Source organism: Balaenoptera borealis (genome assembly GCF_965194805.1).
Source record: "Balaenoptera borealis genome assembly, chromosome: 2".
Lineage (NCBI taxonomy): Eukaryota > Metazoa > Chordata > Mammalia > Artiodactyla > Balaenopteridae > Balaenoptera > Balaenoptera borealis.
In genome coordinates this window covers 61000334-61017354 of record NC_138867.1, presented here as the reverse complement: position 1 = coordinate 61017354, position 17021 = coordinate 61000334, and the positions used below count along the sequence as shown (strand labels likewise).

General features: G+C 38.1%; 1 protein-coding gene across 3 annotated transcripts in view; it reads left to right on the top strand.

The window, feature by feature from the left end:
- Positions 1-17021, top strand: part of CERT1 (ceramide transporter 1) — a gene marked incomplete at its 5' end in the record, with an annotated part of 133222 nt that overhangs the window by 91024 nt on the left and 25177 nt on the right. For 2 of the 3 annotated variants that reach the window (XM_082377324.1, XM_082377323.1), the window contains 3 exons: positions 12974-13060; positions 15152-15244; positions 15754-15831. In XM_082377324.1, coding sequence (XP_082233450.1) covers positions 12974-13060; positions 15152-15244; positions 15754-15831 — 258 coding nt within the window. The remainder of the gene's footprint in view (positions 1-12973; positions 13061-15151; positions 15245-15753; positions 15832-17021) is intronic. The other variant, XM_082377322.1, reaches the window with a different exon arrangement.

Sequence of the window (17021 nt, the reverse complement as noted above, 5' to 3'; positions counted from 1 at the left end):
TCCCATCTGGTTCCATTTTAGATCGAAATCCTTTCACACTCTACTTCAAATAATCTTCTGTATTTTCTGTTCTTTTTTTTTTTTAATGGTCTCTCCTAAATATATTAATACATCTGAATTTTTTAAAATTATGGTGTAATGGAGGAATCTATATTTTATTCCAGTGGCATTTGTTGAATAAACCATCTTTTTTCCAGCCATTTTAAATGCATCTCCATCTTTCTCTTTTAATGAAGAAAATAGTTAAGGGTACTTCAGTTCTCTTTTCACCATCTTCCTGTTGATGAAAAATTAACAAAGAAATGGAAAATATATTCTAGTCTTCTTGAGAATTACAACCCAGGAACAGCATCTCAGAAAGCTCTGAGAACTGTTGCATCCATTAGAAGTGTTTTTGAGACAGGATGTACATCATATCAAATGACATAATACTGACAGTTTACACAGTTCACTTCTGCAGGTACAAAGTGGTAAGTAACCTGACTCTACAAGATCAAGAAGGAAGGTTATATTTTAAGGAGTTGTCTTGTTGATGCTAGAAGAATGTTGCAGTTTAAGATTGGGCAGGTATTTTTGCCGATGGGGAAAATTTGGTCATGATGCATAATGCAGATATACAGTACACTGTAGAGGGGGCCAAAGGTCAGAGAAAGTTTTTATGTTTAAATTTTTCTTGTCTTGCCATAAAATATGAATTTTATTTCACAGTTTCCTCTCTGATCATTAACCTTTTGATGGAAAGCATTAGGTGAGCAAATATTTGGTCCCTTGATGCCAGGGTGGTTGCTCGCCTGCCCTTGGTCCATCATGTCCCTCAGTGCTGGGTCCTAATGGCCCGGTTCTCTTTTTTTGGGGGGTGGGGGGTGGGGTGGGGAATTATACTAGCAGAATGTTCAGCAAGGACTGAGAGCCAATTCTAGGCTGTCCAGTAAGACAAGCCAGTTCTCCTCACATGTGCATTATGTATGCCTATTATTTTATAGAGCACTGTAGACATGATCCAAAGTTTTAAGTTGTTTAGACATCATTATTTTACTATGAATAGGTGATACACAGCATGAACGGCAAGAAGCTATCACCTTGTAAGTTCCACAAACTGTAGTTTAAGTTGCCAGTAGAACCAACAACATCATTAACAAAGATTTAAGCCGAGATCCTCCTGAACCAAACCCTTTTCCTAGTATTTCCCCTAAACTGGGAAGAGGATTGTTCAGAGTGGAAATTTGACCCTTTGTATGTCATAAGATGAGTTAACAAATATTGTGGCCAAATGGTCATACCATTGGAAACCTGATAGAAACCAGTATGCTCACATTACAGATTGACATCACAGATTGACAGGAGCTACCCATCAGTGACCTTGAGCCCAAGGGAAACGAATAGCATATCTTCCTGACCAACCTGGGGAAAGCCAAGGTCATAAACTTGTTCCATAAATCCATTGGGTCCTCTTAGGAGCTACCCAGTATTCACCATCTAATGAAAAGGATTGCTTATAGCCAGGTTCAGAACAGGCATCATTAATTGGCCAGGTAAGACTTGAAGCTCCTCGATGGGCAAAACCCAGGCCTTCTACCCCTCAGGTACCTGAGGCCAGAGGTCTACCCCAGTCCTCCCCCCACCCCCTGGCTCCTAGAACAGCCTCCCTGGCCCCAGGGCAACGTACCAGGCTGGCATTGCCCTCTCCATCACCCCCCAGCTGCCCTCAGCTGTCTCCCCTTCTGCACAGCCCTCTGTGCTGTCCACCCCTCCCTCTGGCGGCTAGCAGGGCAATAGGTGGGGAGGAGCTTCGGACTGTGAGGACCAAGGTGGGGCTCAGGCCCTGTCCTCCTCCCCAGGAGGGGCTCTGTATGCATTCCTTGGTGCTCTCTGAGTGCAGCTGACGTCCTGCCCGTTTGGAGCAGATGCCTGTGTGCGTGTGTGTGCGTGCCTGTCCAATGTATATTGTATCTTAGCTTCCATTTTAAAAATTGTTCTGTACAGAGAGATGCAGCGGGGGGTGGGAGGGCAGAGTGGACAGAGGGAAGCCACCCCGTTCCCAGCAGTGGGGGTCTGGGGTGGGAGCAAGAAGGCTGCAAAGGGTCTGGCCTGGCCCAGGCCCCACCTTGGGCTCAGCACGAAAGAGCTTTCAATGAATTAAGTGAAAACTTCTTTACAAAAACGCAAAAATCAAAGCTCCAAACGTATTAGAAATAAAATATGAACTTGCAAAAAAGAAAATTAATTGGCCAGGTAAGAGCATCTCACTTAGTGTGATTGGCAGTGATACTAGCTTGCACGGTGCTAGAGTTTCTTTCTTTTAAAATACAATTTCTAAGGGCTTTCCAGTTAGAGCCTTGGAGAGGAGAAACCTACCAAGGCAACCTGGGAGTACTGGACATAGGTAATTGGCCACAAACCCAGTAATTAGATTGATTTTTGAAACTTGCAAATAATTGAGCTCAAGCGAAAGTGTGAGGAAAACAAAAAGTGTGAGCAGTTGTCAAAGTAATCAGTATACAGACCTAGTCCAGCATCTTGGATCAGCTGTCTTCTTCAGATGTCGTCTCTTGCTGGTCTGGTAGTGCTGTTCTTAGTCAAAGTCAAGTGTCAGAAACAGGAGTTGCAGTTTATTCAGGAGAGGAGGCCTGATATGCAGTTTATTCAGGAGGGGAGGACTCTTCCAGTGTGGCTATAAAGAGTCCTTTATCTGATACCTGTTCCAGTATGAATAATCTCCTGGTTGCAGGTCATGGCACATCTGATCTTCATCCAAAGTTAGATTACTGTGATAAGCTTCAGAAACAAACTTGGAGTGTCCTTTTGATAACTAAACTTTATAATAATATAACAACAAGGAAACTATCTGGGAAATGAGTCTTAGGCAGTAGTAAATAAAGACCTCATTTAATGAAACTAGAATTTAATATCCACTGAAACAATCTATTTCTCTCTAAAATTACCCTAATTTCTACCAAATGTAGCCACATTAAGACTAATTGGTTTGCAAAATGTCTGGTTAATTGACAACCTAGGCTCTTTAAATTAGCTGTGCTGGAACTTTTCACAAGGAATCTCAGATTGAACTTTTAAAAAAAAAATTCTCAGGGCCAGGAAAGCCACACTAAAGGCATGTCATAGATTCCACCTGTGACAACTGTAGATTTGGGTGCTAGGTTTGGGTGAATTCCTCTCTTCTCAAAGTCTCCTGAATACCTCGAGATTCCTGTACCTGTTAGGAGGTGGCCTTCCTTATTACCTGAGAAAGTTGCTAGGAACCTAAGAGTTTACAGATTCTGAAGGGATCAGGTAGAGAGAAAAGATAAATGTTTCAATTCTACATACCGAGGTGTGATTTAAAGGTTTCTTTATATCTGGAAAACAGTTTAAAAACAAATAATATTTCAGACAAAAAACAAAAATTATAAAACCATACTCATAATTTCACTCAGTCTTATGTGACTAATCCTTGATCTTAATCTTCAGTTAACGGTTTTATGAAGCCATCAGGTTTTCCATCAGAAGTCTTTAATTTCTTACCCAGTTCAGTGGTATGATCTGAAAGTTATCAGAAACCTATAATTGTCCTAAAGTCCTTTCTGTGAATCTTCTTCAAGATGAAGCATTTTTGCAAAAACTTCAGAATAAAATAATAACTGTCCATAAATGATAAAAGATTCAAAAAGTCAAGGTTAAAGACCTGATTACAATGCCAGTTGACAAATAAACTTGGTTACTGTTGTGACATACAACAGTTTAAGATAATTACTAGAATTATGACTGATAACATTTTACCAGGACATACCAGATTTTTAGGAGTTCTATATAATTTCTAGAATTTCTATATTAATAACATTTACCCATATGATATAACCTGAGAAGTATTATCACCACTCAAATTTGACAATGCTTCCCATGTAATTTAACATACCAAATAAGCCTAATTAGCTTAATATTCCTCTCTATAAGATGGAGAGAAAACAAATATTTTGAGGCATACCAGGTACCCTTTGGAAAACCTCAAAGTTAACTAGAGGTCCAGTGAACTTCATTTAGAATTTGATCTTTGGGACGTTTGTCAAAAATATCAAAAAGTTTCAAAATACCTGGTTAAATAGGATCATAGGTCACTGTGAAACAATACCCATTCATTTAAGCAAAGTGACAATAAAAGATTTCAAAGGTAGTAAATCACTTAAAGGCAAAGAAAGTCACACAGTCTCTTACCAAAAGCAGCTCAATATTTTAAGAAAACTTTGTGCTGTTAGAAAACTAAATTCAGGTTTTATACACTTTACCTTTAAAAATCATTTTCTTAACTAAACTCAATCTTAGCCAATCCTGACCATGTACAAAACTCTTTTCTCAGTGTTCGTTTTCCTCAACCCTTTTACAACTTTCTGTATCCATATTATTTTATTTTATTTTATTATTTTTATTTTATTTATTATTTATTTTAATTTATTTATTATTATTTTATTTTATTATTTTGTCCCTTATTTTCTTTTCCATTCAGAAACAACCAGCTCTAAGACAAAACTACCCTTTTTTTCCTTTAACAAAATGCATTTCCATTCCTTATGCCCTCTTTTAGTGAAAACATGCTTCCCATTTTCCTTGGATACTGAAATGTTTCCCTTATTATTTTATAATATTATAAATTCTTAACCTTAAAACATAGTTTCTAGCAAAAACTAAGTAAGCAATTATGAACTGTCTTTTCCATTAGTATTCTTCAGATTGGCAAGCTTATAAATACTATTTATGGTTCTAGAAAACATTCTCTTTCTTACAGAAAATGTCTTAATGGGACATCAAACATATTAATAGTCCTAACTAACCTTAGTTTCTTTGAAAAAGGAAACCTGTGCTCAGTAATTAATGTCCCAATATCTTAGCTGGAAATGACCTGGGTATTTGATGGATTCCCATTACTTAAGTTAATTTCGCACAACTCTAAAGTTTCAAGTTACCAAAATCTGGAAAGAGTATTTTAGATAGACATCCCCAAAACACAGTTATTCCTAAAGAGTTAAAAGTTTCATCATATTGTTATTTTTTCTTGCTGAACAACTTTCTAACAAGAATAATAAGGTTTTATTTGATTTCTAGTATACCTAGGTACAATAAAAGTATTATACTTAATGTTGATGACTCTAAAGACATATTTGTATTAATTAAACCAACAAGCTTAAGCTAACTTTAATACCAGATATTAATTCAGTACTGAGTGTTTCCTAGATCACATAAACCTGAAATTCATTCTGGCCAGGTTCTTTTGTATTTCTGAATATTTATATAAGTGCTTAATTTCCTTTAAGCCAATTAAACAGAGCTCTTTTACAAATTAATTTTTGCAGTACCACACATCTACAACACACCTATGTAGACAAGAAGAAGCACACAAACAGACACAGAGACCTCATAGTGCCCATTCCAAAATTTCAGCCAGGAATCAGGTGTAACAGTATAAAACCCTCAGTTATGAAAGAGGTTGAATTCAAATTGGGTTTCTGGCAGATGGAACAAATCAAGATCACCTATCTAGATTGCTAAAACCTTTTTACTAGTATTTATGAGAAGACACTTAAGATTTCTATTTGTCATTAACAAGTCAAGTACCAAGTTATCTACCCTCCCTCAAGGCCAGAAAAAAAGTTTTTTTCTCTGTTTACAAGCCTCTTAAGATAAATACGGGGACATTTTGGGAGTGGTAAAAAGATTGGTGGGCTTTGGATTATTTCTGGAGCCATACCTCTGGTCCTATAAAGACTAGATTTGTAAAATAAGAACAGTTTTTCTGTTTGTTTTTGTTTTTTTTCCTCAAAGAATTGGGTGGCCACCTCAGTGATTTCAAAGGATTGACATACCCCTTCACCTATGTTGGAATGTCTTACTTTCCTTCATTTAGCTTAGGGAAGAAGCAGCACCCCCCCCCCCCCAAAAAAATTACTATCAGGCTCCAATTTCCAGCTATGGTAAGTTTAGTCAGACCACTGGCTTCCCACCTCCCAACTTGGTAATCCATTTATTTTTTTTTTAATTTATTTATTATTTTAATTTTAATTATTTAGTTAGTTAGTTAGTTGCACCAGGTCTTAGTTGCGGCAGGCGGGCTCCTTAGTTGTGGCAGGTGGGCTCCTTAGCTGCAGCTCGAGGGCTCCTTAGTTGCAGCTTGTGGGCTCCTTAGTTGCGGCTCACTGGCTCCTTTAGTTGTGGCATGCAAACCCTTAGTTGCAGCATGCATGTGGGATCTAGTTCCCTGACCGGGGATTGAACCTGGGCCCCCTGCATTGGGAGCGCGGAGTCTTAACCACTGCACCACCAGGGAAGTCCTGGTAATCTGTTTATAAACACTTTTAAGGATACTCCCTGGGTTTAAGAAATTATTTAACTGTGGCCCTCAGTTTGGCCTTTGATCTGAAGAGGCTTGCCTACAAGCCTCATGTAGTCCCATTCCTAAAGGTAACCATTTAATGGGGTCTTCTGAGTAGAAAGGCAATTCAGACAGAAGATTATTAGTAGATGGGAACAGTAGTTAAAGTTTTAGGTACCTTTTATATCATTAATCTTTTATTAACTTTCTAGAACAAATCTTTCAATGAGGCTATTTTGAAATTTTGAAGCCTTTTGGGGCTTCTGTATACCAATTAAAATAGGTACAATATTTAAGATGAGAGCTCTCTAAAATTTTAACAATTTAGTAGACTTTCCCATTCAAAGGATCTAAGAAGCTAGCCCAACAAATATTTCTCCCTGCTAATATAATTTTAGAAAAGAGAAAAACTCTTACTGCTGTTGAAAAAAATCAGTTTGGAAGTGCCAGAAGAACCTGTCTCACCATTTCAGGGCCCAACATCCTTTAGTTCCGATTAAGAACTTGCAAGCATACATAAACCCAGCTGGTATTCCCATAGGTGACTGTCCATCTGGGAGCTGTTTGGCCTTTGAGGCACAATTTCCCATTATTTCATAGCCTAATTCGGATGGGATATGAGATATGATCTGCACAACTTTCTGAGGACAGTGTGGTAGATCAAATATGTGCTGCTTCTGAGTCTAGCCCCAAGGAGTTAACCTTGGGTTGGTTTGACTCTTGTACATGGCTCAGTTTCTCCCTGTGACAGCCTAAAACCACCATGGGTGCTTAGAGCACTAGGTTATCAGCCTCTATTGTGCCCCGTTGGATGAGCAGTATTTACTTAATGGTTGTAGTGGATCTCCCTTATTCTTCAGAGCTGAATAATTCAGTCTCTCATTTCACTAGCAAAAACTTTGTTCAGAACATGTATCAACTCATTTTTTTCAGTGTAAGCCAAATTTAACAAAAACCCAGCCACCTATGTTTCCCTGGGCCCCTTGTTCAGATCCCCGAAGTCCTGCCCAAGAACTGCACCAGTGCCCCTTAAGACTCCAAGCCTTAAGTGAAACAGCTCAAATAAAATTTCAGGATCATTACTCAAACAATGAGATCCAGATATTAGGAGAGCTCACCAGAACACCTGAGGAGTACTGAGAAGCTGGTGGGGCTCAGTTGACCCATGCTTGGTACTGAGCACCAGTTCCGGGTGGGCTCCAGGTGTCCTCTAGTGGGTATCTCTGATATCCTGCCAGCTAAACCATGCATGTCAACAAAAATTAATCAGTCAATCTGAGAAAGAAATGGAAATTTTATTTGAGCCAAATTGAGGAGAATTGTTCTGCCCATTAGAAGTCAAAGCACAGTAATATAAGTTTTTTGAGACAGAGGGCGGTACATCAAATGACATAATATTGACAGTTTACACAATCCAGTTTTACAGGAACAAGGTGGTAAGTCATGTGACCCCTTACAAGATCAAGAAAGAAGGTTATCTTTTAAGGAGTTGTCCTGTTGATGCTAGGAAAATGTTGCACCTTAGGATTGGGCTGGTATTCTTGGGAAAGATTTGGTCAGGATGCATAATGCAGATATACAGTACAGGGTAGAGGGGAAAGAGGAGGCCAAAGGGCAGAGAAAATTTTTTTACGTTTAAATTTTTCTTGTCTTGCCATAAAGTATGAATTTTATTTCAAATCCCTGTAGTATCAAGTTATGTAATTCTTAAATAAACTAGGGCCTGTTTTTACACTTTTTTCCCCTTTTGGAGTTTTAAACCATCTATATTTACTTGTGTTCATACTACGTTTGCATGGATTTTAGACACTAATTCAAAATATGACTTTGGTCCTTATCGAACGTTCATGATGTTCTAGTTATTGAATAAAGTTTAAATGTTTCTGTCATCTGTGGCCTCAGAAATTATAATCTTAAATCCGTGCCTTAAGATTTTACTAATGCGAGACACTGCTAGGCATGGGTGATATTGCAAGGAACAAGGTAAACAAGGGTCCTGCCTGAGGGCCTTAGCTGCGTATTGAATGGGAACACAGAGTAGTTAACAGGCAATTAGAATAATGTATGTTATGGAACACTTGAACACTGTGAAGATATTGAGTCAGGGATGGCTTCCAGATGCAACAACGTCTGAGCTAAAACCTTAAGAATGAGTGGCTGAGTATTTGTTAACCAGGTGAATAGCCTGTAAAGTGTTTGCTTATAGGGGCTGAGAAGAAAGAAGACATTTGGAGACCAGAAGAAAAAAGAGAGCATTTAGCCGCAGGGTAACGCAAAGCACTTATCTGTGGAGGGTAGAGCCAATCAAAAGTGGGGAGTGGCAAGACTGTCTAGAACCAGTATCCTCAGGCAGTGGGTTTAAGTCATTCTTACTTCCTGCAGTGAGGAGAGTGGACTGAAGTTGACTGTTGTGACTGAGGGCTTGGAGACTTTTTCAGTATTACAGGTGAGAATTGAAGATAGCCTACATGGACAAATCAGATACTTGGAAGGTAGAATTGAAGGGTGTGGTGACTGAATGAGGGAAAAAGGAGGGATTCAAGAACAGGCCCAGGTTTCTGCCTTAGATAGATTGGTATGGAGATGAGGGAAAAACAGGTTTTAGACATGGTGCATCTGAGTTGAAACATTCACTTGACCACTCCATCTGATATATTATTAGATGTAAAGATCTAACACTTAGGAGAGAGATGGACAGGCTGTGAATTTGGGAATCATCAGACGATGACTGAAGTCACAGAAATGAGTAAGAATGCTGTGGGGAGAGCACGTGTGGAACCCTGAGGAGCACTCACGTTTAAGGGGTAGACAGAGGAGGAGCCTGCCCTGGAACCCAAAGAACAGTGCTTACTTAGAGAGGAACTGGGAAATTAAGACTCCAGGGGAAGGATGGCTCCAAAGAGAGTCATTAACATAAGAAATGCTGCTAATAGGGCCAGTAGATAAAGACTATGAAGTGTCCCATAGATTCAGCAATAAATAGCTCTTTTCTTTGGTAAGCGTGATGAGGTAAAAGTGTTTCTTTAAGTTTTTTAATAAAGGAAAATTTATTCCAATTACTTTAGTTCTCCCTCAGATTTTTAATGCTGTAGTTCCCAGTTGGTAAACTCCTGAGACTCTGATGTAATTGAATAGATTGAATGAGTATTACAATTTTTTAAAGTGTAGATGTGGTTATGATCAATAGAATTTTTAAATCATTAGAAAATATGTTTGAGTTCAGAATAAATTTGGGGTATTTTATATTTTTCTCATATCAAGAGATCAAAGTGATACTGCTATCATTTAAGTGTCTGAAATGCTTTGGCTTTATAAAGGGAGTCCTGCAGGACTCTTTCATGATCCAGCTGGTCATTAGATGGTTATGTCAGGGAGGAATAAATTTTCCTCTACCCTTCTATGTTCTTCTGGCTCATCTAAGAATTAAATTGACATGAGACAGATTAACAGAAAATCAAAGTTTAATAATATGTATATGTGGGATAGATCCAGGAAAACTGAGTAGTAACTCAACAAAATGACTGAAACCCTCACCTTAAATACCATCTTCAGCTAAAGACAAAAGAAGATTTGGGAGTAGTGGTTTGGAACTTAAAAGAGAGGTGTAAGACAATTCACATCAAGATGGGAATGCAAATGTTTGGTAAACAAATGTTTGCTGGGCCATGCGGAAACAGTGGGACACAGAGTAGACTCTGGTCTCTAGACCCTGCTGAGTTTCCGCCATAACACCTAGCCAGTATTCTTTGCAGATATCTCTAGTGATAGCTCTACTCCAGTAACAGACCCTCTATCTAAAATTTTTTTAGGCAGTGAGAGGGGAAGGTCAAAGTTTCTTCCTGAGTCTTTTGCGCCTTAATTGTTTTTAGCTCAAAATAATCCACATGACAAAGAGACATTTTGGGGTGGTACGTTTTGCTCCCCTGCAGTTATATTCACTTAACGGTAATTCATCAAGATGTGCACTGTTCTGTATGTGTGTTGTAGTTAAATTAAAAGTTGGTGGGGGGTGTGTGGTTTGAAGTGACTTTTGAGGGATCCCCATAACTCTACAAGAACAACTACATTGAATCAAGATTTCTGATATGCCTGTGCGAACTGACAGGAGCATTACAGCATAGTTCCTCCCTCTCTTCTTGTGTGGCCCCAGGTTGTGGCAGCGCAGGGATGATGTTGCGTCATACTTTTTAATGGAGTAGTGACAACTTCGGATTTATTCCAGACAGACCCGCAATTGTTCACGTGTCTTATTTTGTATATTTAAAAATTGGGGGAACTTAAACCCAAGCCTGCCTTTTCAGCCTTCAGTTTGATCTCAGGTGGCCTCGGCTTGCAGAGGCTTGAAGCAGGGTTTCGGTTCCTGGCCAGAGATTGAGGTTGGGTTACGGTGGTGAGAGCACCAAATCCTAGCCACTAGACCAGTGGTCAGTGACAAGGCCCTGGCCCTTCAGCTTTGCAGAAAAGAATTCCCACAAAGACGGAAAGTAGTGAAACAAAGTGTTTATTAGGAGGAAAAAAAGAGTACAGTACGTGTGGATAGACACACGGGCAGACTCGGAGAGTCACGCCCTTGTGGTAGTTTGAATCACTTATATGGGGCGTTTCTTCCTGGTTTCCTTTGACCAGTCATCTTGCTTTGCCTGGTTCGGAGTCCGTATTTGGTATATCTCAGGGTCCTCCCACGTGTGCACGCGCATCTCTTAGCCAAGATGGATTCCACTGAAGAGGCCTATGGGTAGCTAGCATCACTTACTATGTGGTGGCGCCCCCTACATTTTTGACCTCCAAGGAGCCTTTCTGTGCATGTGTAGTCGGGAAGGTCTCCTGACTTCAAGAATGAGAAATATGTGTTCTCTTATCTTCTATCTGGGCAGGGCCCAGCCTCCTCCTCCTATTTTCATCATAGAGTATCCACAGAGAACTAACTCCAGCTGTTTGCCCCAGGGGCCCATCTGTCTCCTGCCTCAAGTTTAATAGTAATATGAAGCTGTTGTAGAGAGGGATATTTCCCCCTCTGCCCCTCTTGAGTTCTTGTGGCTGGACTAATAATAAAATTGACACAAGATAGATTAACAGGAGAAAAACAAATTTTAAGTCATGTGTGTGTGGGTCCCACAGAAATGGGACCAAAGCAGTGGCCAAAGCAGGCAGCTTTTATACTCTTTCAACAAAGAAACAACAAAGTTGTGAGGGCAAAGAAGCTTAGGTTTGGGGTGCCCAATTAGTGAAGAGTCTAAACAGAGTTTGGACTTGGAGTAGTAAATTTAAAAGGTAACAAGATTTGTTTATATAGGCTTCCGCTTCTCAGACCAGATTCCCTATCTTTGGCAATAATGGTGTCCTACCTCCAGGTGCAGGGAATACACATTTCACATGAGATTCGTTTCCTGCTTTCAGGGAGACGGGAGTGTCAGTGTCCCTCTTTCACTGGCCATTTCTTAAGTAACTTTAATTCAAAATAATCAATATGCCACTGAGGCACATTTTGGGGGAGCCTACTCTGGGCCCCAGCAAAGCTATTGTTCCACTTATAGTCCACTTAAATTTGTTTTATCACAGCAAGATACATATCTTGCTTGTTTCCATTTTGCTATTATTCTTTATATTTTTATCTTCTGATACAGCTGAGGTTCTACTTGCATTAGAACTACTTGGAGGACTTATTAAACATGCATATTCCTGGCTCCCCCCAAGACCTACTGAAAAGTAATTTCTGCGAATGGGGGCCTGGGAATTTTCATTTTAACAGGTTCCCCAGGCAGTTCCCCAAGTGATTGAGAACCACTGCTCTACCATTCTAAGCAGGCTTTCAAGCATCGGTTCACCTTTTCCTTCTCTATGATGTTATTGTCTTTGCTTAGGAAGGTTCCCCTCAGAAGCCCTATCTGTACTTCTCATTGGCTATAGATCTGCAACTTTGTTCTTAAAACCTTCCTGCAATTTTATATGGTTTCTGTGGACAAGTCCTCAAGTCACAGGTATTCAACTCTGCCACTGTACCATGAAAGCAGGTATAAACAATACATGAATGAACATGATTATATTCCAGTAAAGCTTTATTTTAAATTCATATAATTCCCACATGTCATGAATTTTTTTTTTCCTTTTTTTTTTTTTTTTTTTGGCCATGCCACTCAGCTTGTGGGATCTTGGTTCCCTGACCAGGTATTGAACCTGGGCCCTCAGCAGTGAAAGCACAGAGTCCTAACCACTGGACCCCCAGGGAATTCCCCATAAAATGTTGTTATTGTTTCCCAGCCATTTAAAAATGAAATTCTGAGCTTAAAGGCCATTCTGAAAGTAGGCAGCAGACTAGAATTGACCCACGGGCCATAGTTCACCAACCCCCTGCTCTAGATTATTGCCCTAACACAGTGTCGGTCAATATACAGTAAATATTTGAGTACCGAGTGAGTGAATTAATTGTAACACTCTGTGCACTGATTTGCACAGAGCATATGTTGTTCATCTTTGTGATAATATTACCTAGTGTATTAACTGGTTCAGAAATGTTTGTCAGCTCACTTTTCAACTTTCTCCTAGAGTTAATGCCAGGGTTATCAGTGTTTTCTGTTTTCTTGAATCAACAGCTTTTTTTTTTCCTGTATGTCTGAATAGGAAGGCCCAAACAGTTTGATTAATGAGGAAGAGTTCTTTGATGCTGTTGAAGCTGCTCTTGACAGACAAGATAAAATAGAAGAACAGGTATGTATATTATTAAAAATTATTAAAAATCCTTGATGTATTTATTCATATAAATAGAATTTGAAATCATGATCCTAATAACCTAAAAATGAACTCTTGTCTACAGTGAGACACAAATGTAGAAGAATCTTTATAAGTCACTTTATTGACCAATTTCCAAGCAATAGAAAGAAGACTAATGATTGTTTAAAGCAAGCATGCATAATTAACATGAAATTAAATGGAAATATTCTGCCTGTTCCCCTTGAAGTGTCCAACCTTATTATCATTCTATTAGTACAAAGCATTTATTTGCTCTGAGTAAAACAGTCTCTTTGAATTTCTCTTCACCACCAAGTGCCATATGAATTCAAAAGGAAGATGACCAAGAATTTATTTTTCTTCTATGTTAGTACCATTCAGTTTTTATTATTAACTCATTTATTGCTTTCACTACCTTCACCTTAATTACTTCCTCACTTTTAACTTTGCTCAGTGTTTTTTCATCATTAAATTCACAGCAGTTATACCCAGCTCCTTCTGTGGAAATTGAAGGAAGGCATTTCTAAAATCCTTTAACTCTAGTTTCAAGATTAATTTGATCCTTTACCTTTAATTCTGCAACAATGCAGTTACCATATATTACCACTAGACGGTACTTAAAGATGAATTTTAGTTATTCTTCTCAAGACTTTAAGCATCTTGCAAATAAATCATATGTGTATCAGTTTTATACTACAAATTAACTTGCATAGAAAAATTGGCTTGTTTATTCCCTCTGATTGCTAAGACAGTCATGGCTGTTATGCCCATTTACTGATCCATCTATCCGAGGGTAAGTCATCTGCAATAGTGGCTGTTTGCTTTTCTTGTTTATATTTCCCTGTTTTTTTATCAGTGATGATAAGTTTGTCACATTAATTTATAAAAGCTTATTGCACATTTTTAATACCCAAAAGATGCTACACAGCACTCAATAGAACTTCCAGTTCCTAAATAAGTTCTAATTTTGGATGCCAAAAATATCTGAAATAGCAGCATTGTATTTGGTTTTTTAGGGTGTTTTGGGTGTTTTTTTTTTTTCCCTTCACTGTGTTTTCGCTTTTGTTTTAATCTAAGATGTATTATTTCATGAAGAATAGCAAACTGTGAGGTCAAGACAAGTTAGTCTTAGTTTTGCCACTAACTGTGTAGCTCTAAACGTATCACTTAAATTCTCTGGGCCTTGGTTTTCTAATCTGTGAAACAAGGAGTTGGACAAGATGATTCAGATCATCCCTTCTGCCTCTAAAATGCTCCTCCACTGAGTATCAATATGGTGGTTGAGTTGGTGTTGAAGAGAATCAATAAAAACTTCTGTATGCTTTAGATAAAAGAAATATTCACGGGACGATCAACTCATTTAATATCAGTCTATTCCTGACACTCCAGTAGATAAAAACAAGTCATTAAACAGACCCTGATTTTCTTTGTCTGAGAGCCACACACGTTGATATGACAAAGATAATCACACACACAACACAGCATAGTTTCTGGTACAGTATATTTAGTAAATATTTATTGAATAAGTGAGAAGAAACTAAGCAAGCTGAGAAGGAGGAAAGAGGTTAAGTGGCAGCTTAACAAGAGTGAGGTGATGGGATGAAGGCAGAATACCTTCATGGAAAGGAGACAAAGATATACATGATATGTTCTTTTGAACATAACTGAAGCAAACAATGATTATTGGTTCAAATGATACAGCCCTGCAGGGCCCTGATGATGTGGAATGATTGGAATAATTTGGCCAGAGTTTGGATAAGAAAATTATTTTGGTAGCAGTGTTAAGGTTGATTCATGGTAAATGGTGCCATGCTGGTATTGGAAATTCTGACTGAGAGCAAAAATAAAAGAACTAATCCTTGGTCTAAGGTAGTATCTATGGAATCCAAAAGAAGAAAATTGGGATACATGAAGTGTCAAGATTTGGCAAGGCTTGTATCTTTAGAGTAACTTCATAATTCAAATATTTATAAGTACTAAAGTGTTCAGTAATTAAATGTTATATTATCCATTCTTAAGCTGCAAAATACACTTCAAAACCTTCCCATTTAACATTATATGTTTTCTTAGTCACAGAGTGAAAAGGTCAGGTTACATTGGCCTACATCAATGCCATCTGGAGATGCCTTTTCTTCTGTGGGGACTCATAGATTTGTCCAAAAGGTAAGCTAATGTCACAGTTTACTAAAAGTATATGATATATTTTTCTTCACTGTTGACGAAACTATCCTGTTATATAAAGTCTTCTTCCTTTTCTTGAATTTAAGTAATGAGATTTTTTGGTATTACATGTTTTCTTCCATATACATCCTCCAGAACTGTTAGAAATCTTCTTCTGAACATAATGTTCTTTCTTTTTTATTTAAGGGGGAAAGAAGGGTGGGGGAATAGGGAGTGGCTTGTCCAAAATAGTTAACCAGAAGCGTAGCCAGTGATATTAGATCTCTTTTTCCTTTGGGGTTAAGTGGTATTATTTTGTATCATTGGAAGCACTGCATTAGATTTTGGAGCATAACACATAATAGGTGCATGAAGTCAGCACTTGCTGCTGAGCTTGTTTCATATAGTGCTTTGTTCTCTCTTTCTTTATCTTGTGTTTGGAAGTTGGTACTGAATGCTCTGTTGTGCCTTTGTTCTGATTACTTGGTTTTTTCTTTGTCTGTCTCTGGTAGCCCTATAGTCGCTCTTCCTCCATGTCTTCCATTGATCTAGTCAGTGCCTCTGACGATGTTCACAGATTCAGCTCCCAGGTACTGTATGAATGTATAGAGTGGACTTGAGTCTTTCTGTGCTATATTTCAGCCTGCTTTCCCAGTTCCTAGAAATCTTTTGGTTAGGCCACTTGTTTTGGTTTTGAATTTTAAATAGTAACATCAAGCATTTAAAAAAGCCTTCCTTATCTGTTAAATAGTTCCTCTGTCAGGCTTGCATGTGCCCTTTGTATCCTGTATTGTGAATAGCTTGGAATTTCGCCATATAGGAGATACTCCTGAAAGATTTCAAATTGAATTGAAACGAGTAGAAGGTACCTGGTTTTTAACTATCCTGTGATATCTGTTTCTTCAGACAGGATTCAGCAACTTTTGTGGACATGGTCTATAGGATATGTTATAGCATTAAAGCAGGTTTCAAGCCTTACTTCTAAACTAATTTAAAATACCTCATAATGTATTCAACAGGGAAATAATTTTTTAAATAAAATTTGTCTCATTACCATTATACTAAGTTTCATTGAACAGGTTGCGTTTTGCTTTGGCAAATTACCCCTGGAAATGAGTATTCCAGTCCATATGATAAATCTATGGAAATTGATTTTAAATTATTTAGTATCAGCACGGGTTAGGAATTTAGGACAGGAAGCTGGATGCTTGCAATCTCTGCCCTCATAATAAAATCAAAAGTATCAATGGAGGAATATTTTTTTAGCATCAGCATTAGGTTAAAAAATTTTTTTTAATCTTCACATATTTGCCATTCAACTTTGTATTTTTATGGTGTTTGCATTTTATTGGATTGCAATATGTCATAGTATGTTAAGAACCTGAGCTCTATAGTCAAAATGACCAAGTTTAAATCCGGTTTCCTGCATGATGTTTGACAGCTTTTCTAACTCCTCTGTGCTTTGCTTCTGTCATCTAGCTAGGAACGTGATAGAGCTAGAACCTAGCATGTAGTAAGTGCTCAGTAAGTGAGCTTTTATCATTATAATATTATTTCTTTGAGCTAATCAAAGTTATCTACATTATTTTTTCTCTATCAGAGTGTTCCAATAAAAAAAATTTTTAAGTCAGTGTAAAAGAGGCATACAAATAAAATTTACATTAGTTTTCAACTATGTAATAAAGAAGAAAATTAAGTTTAAGACTCAAATTTTTTTCTGACTTTTGTAGCTTTTTTTTTCCTTGAACATTTTTGAGAAAGAGATGGATCAGTTCCTCAT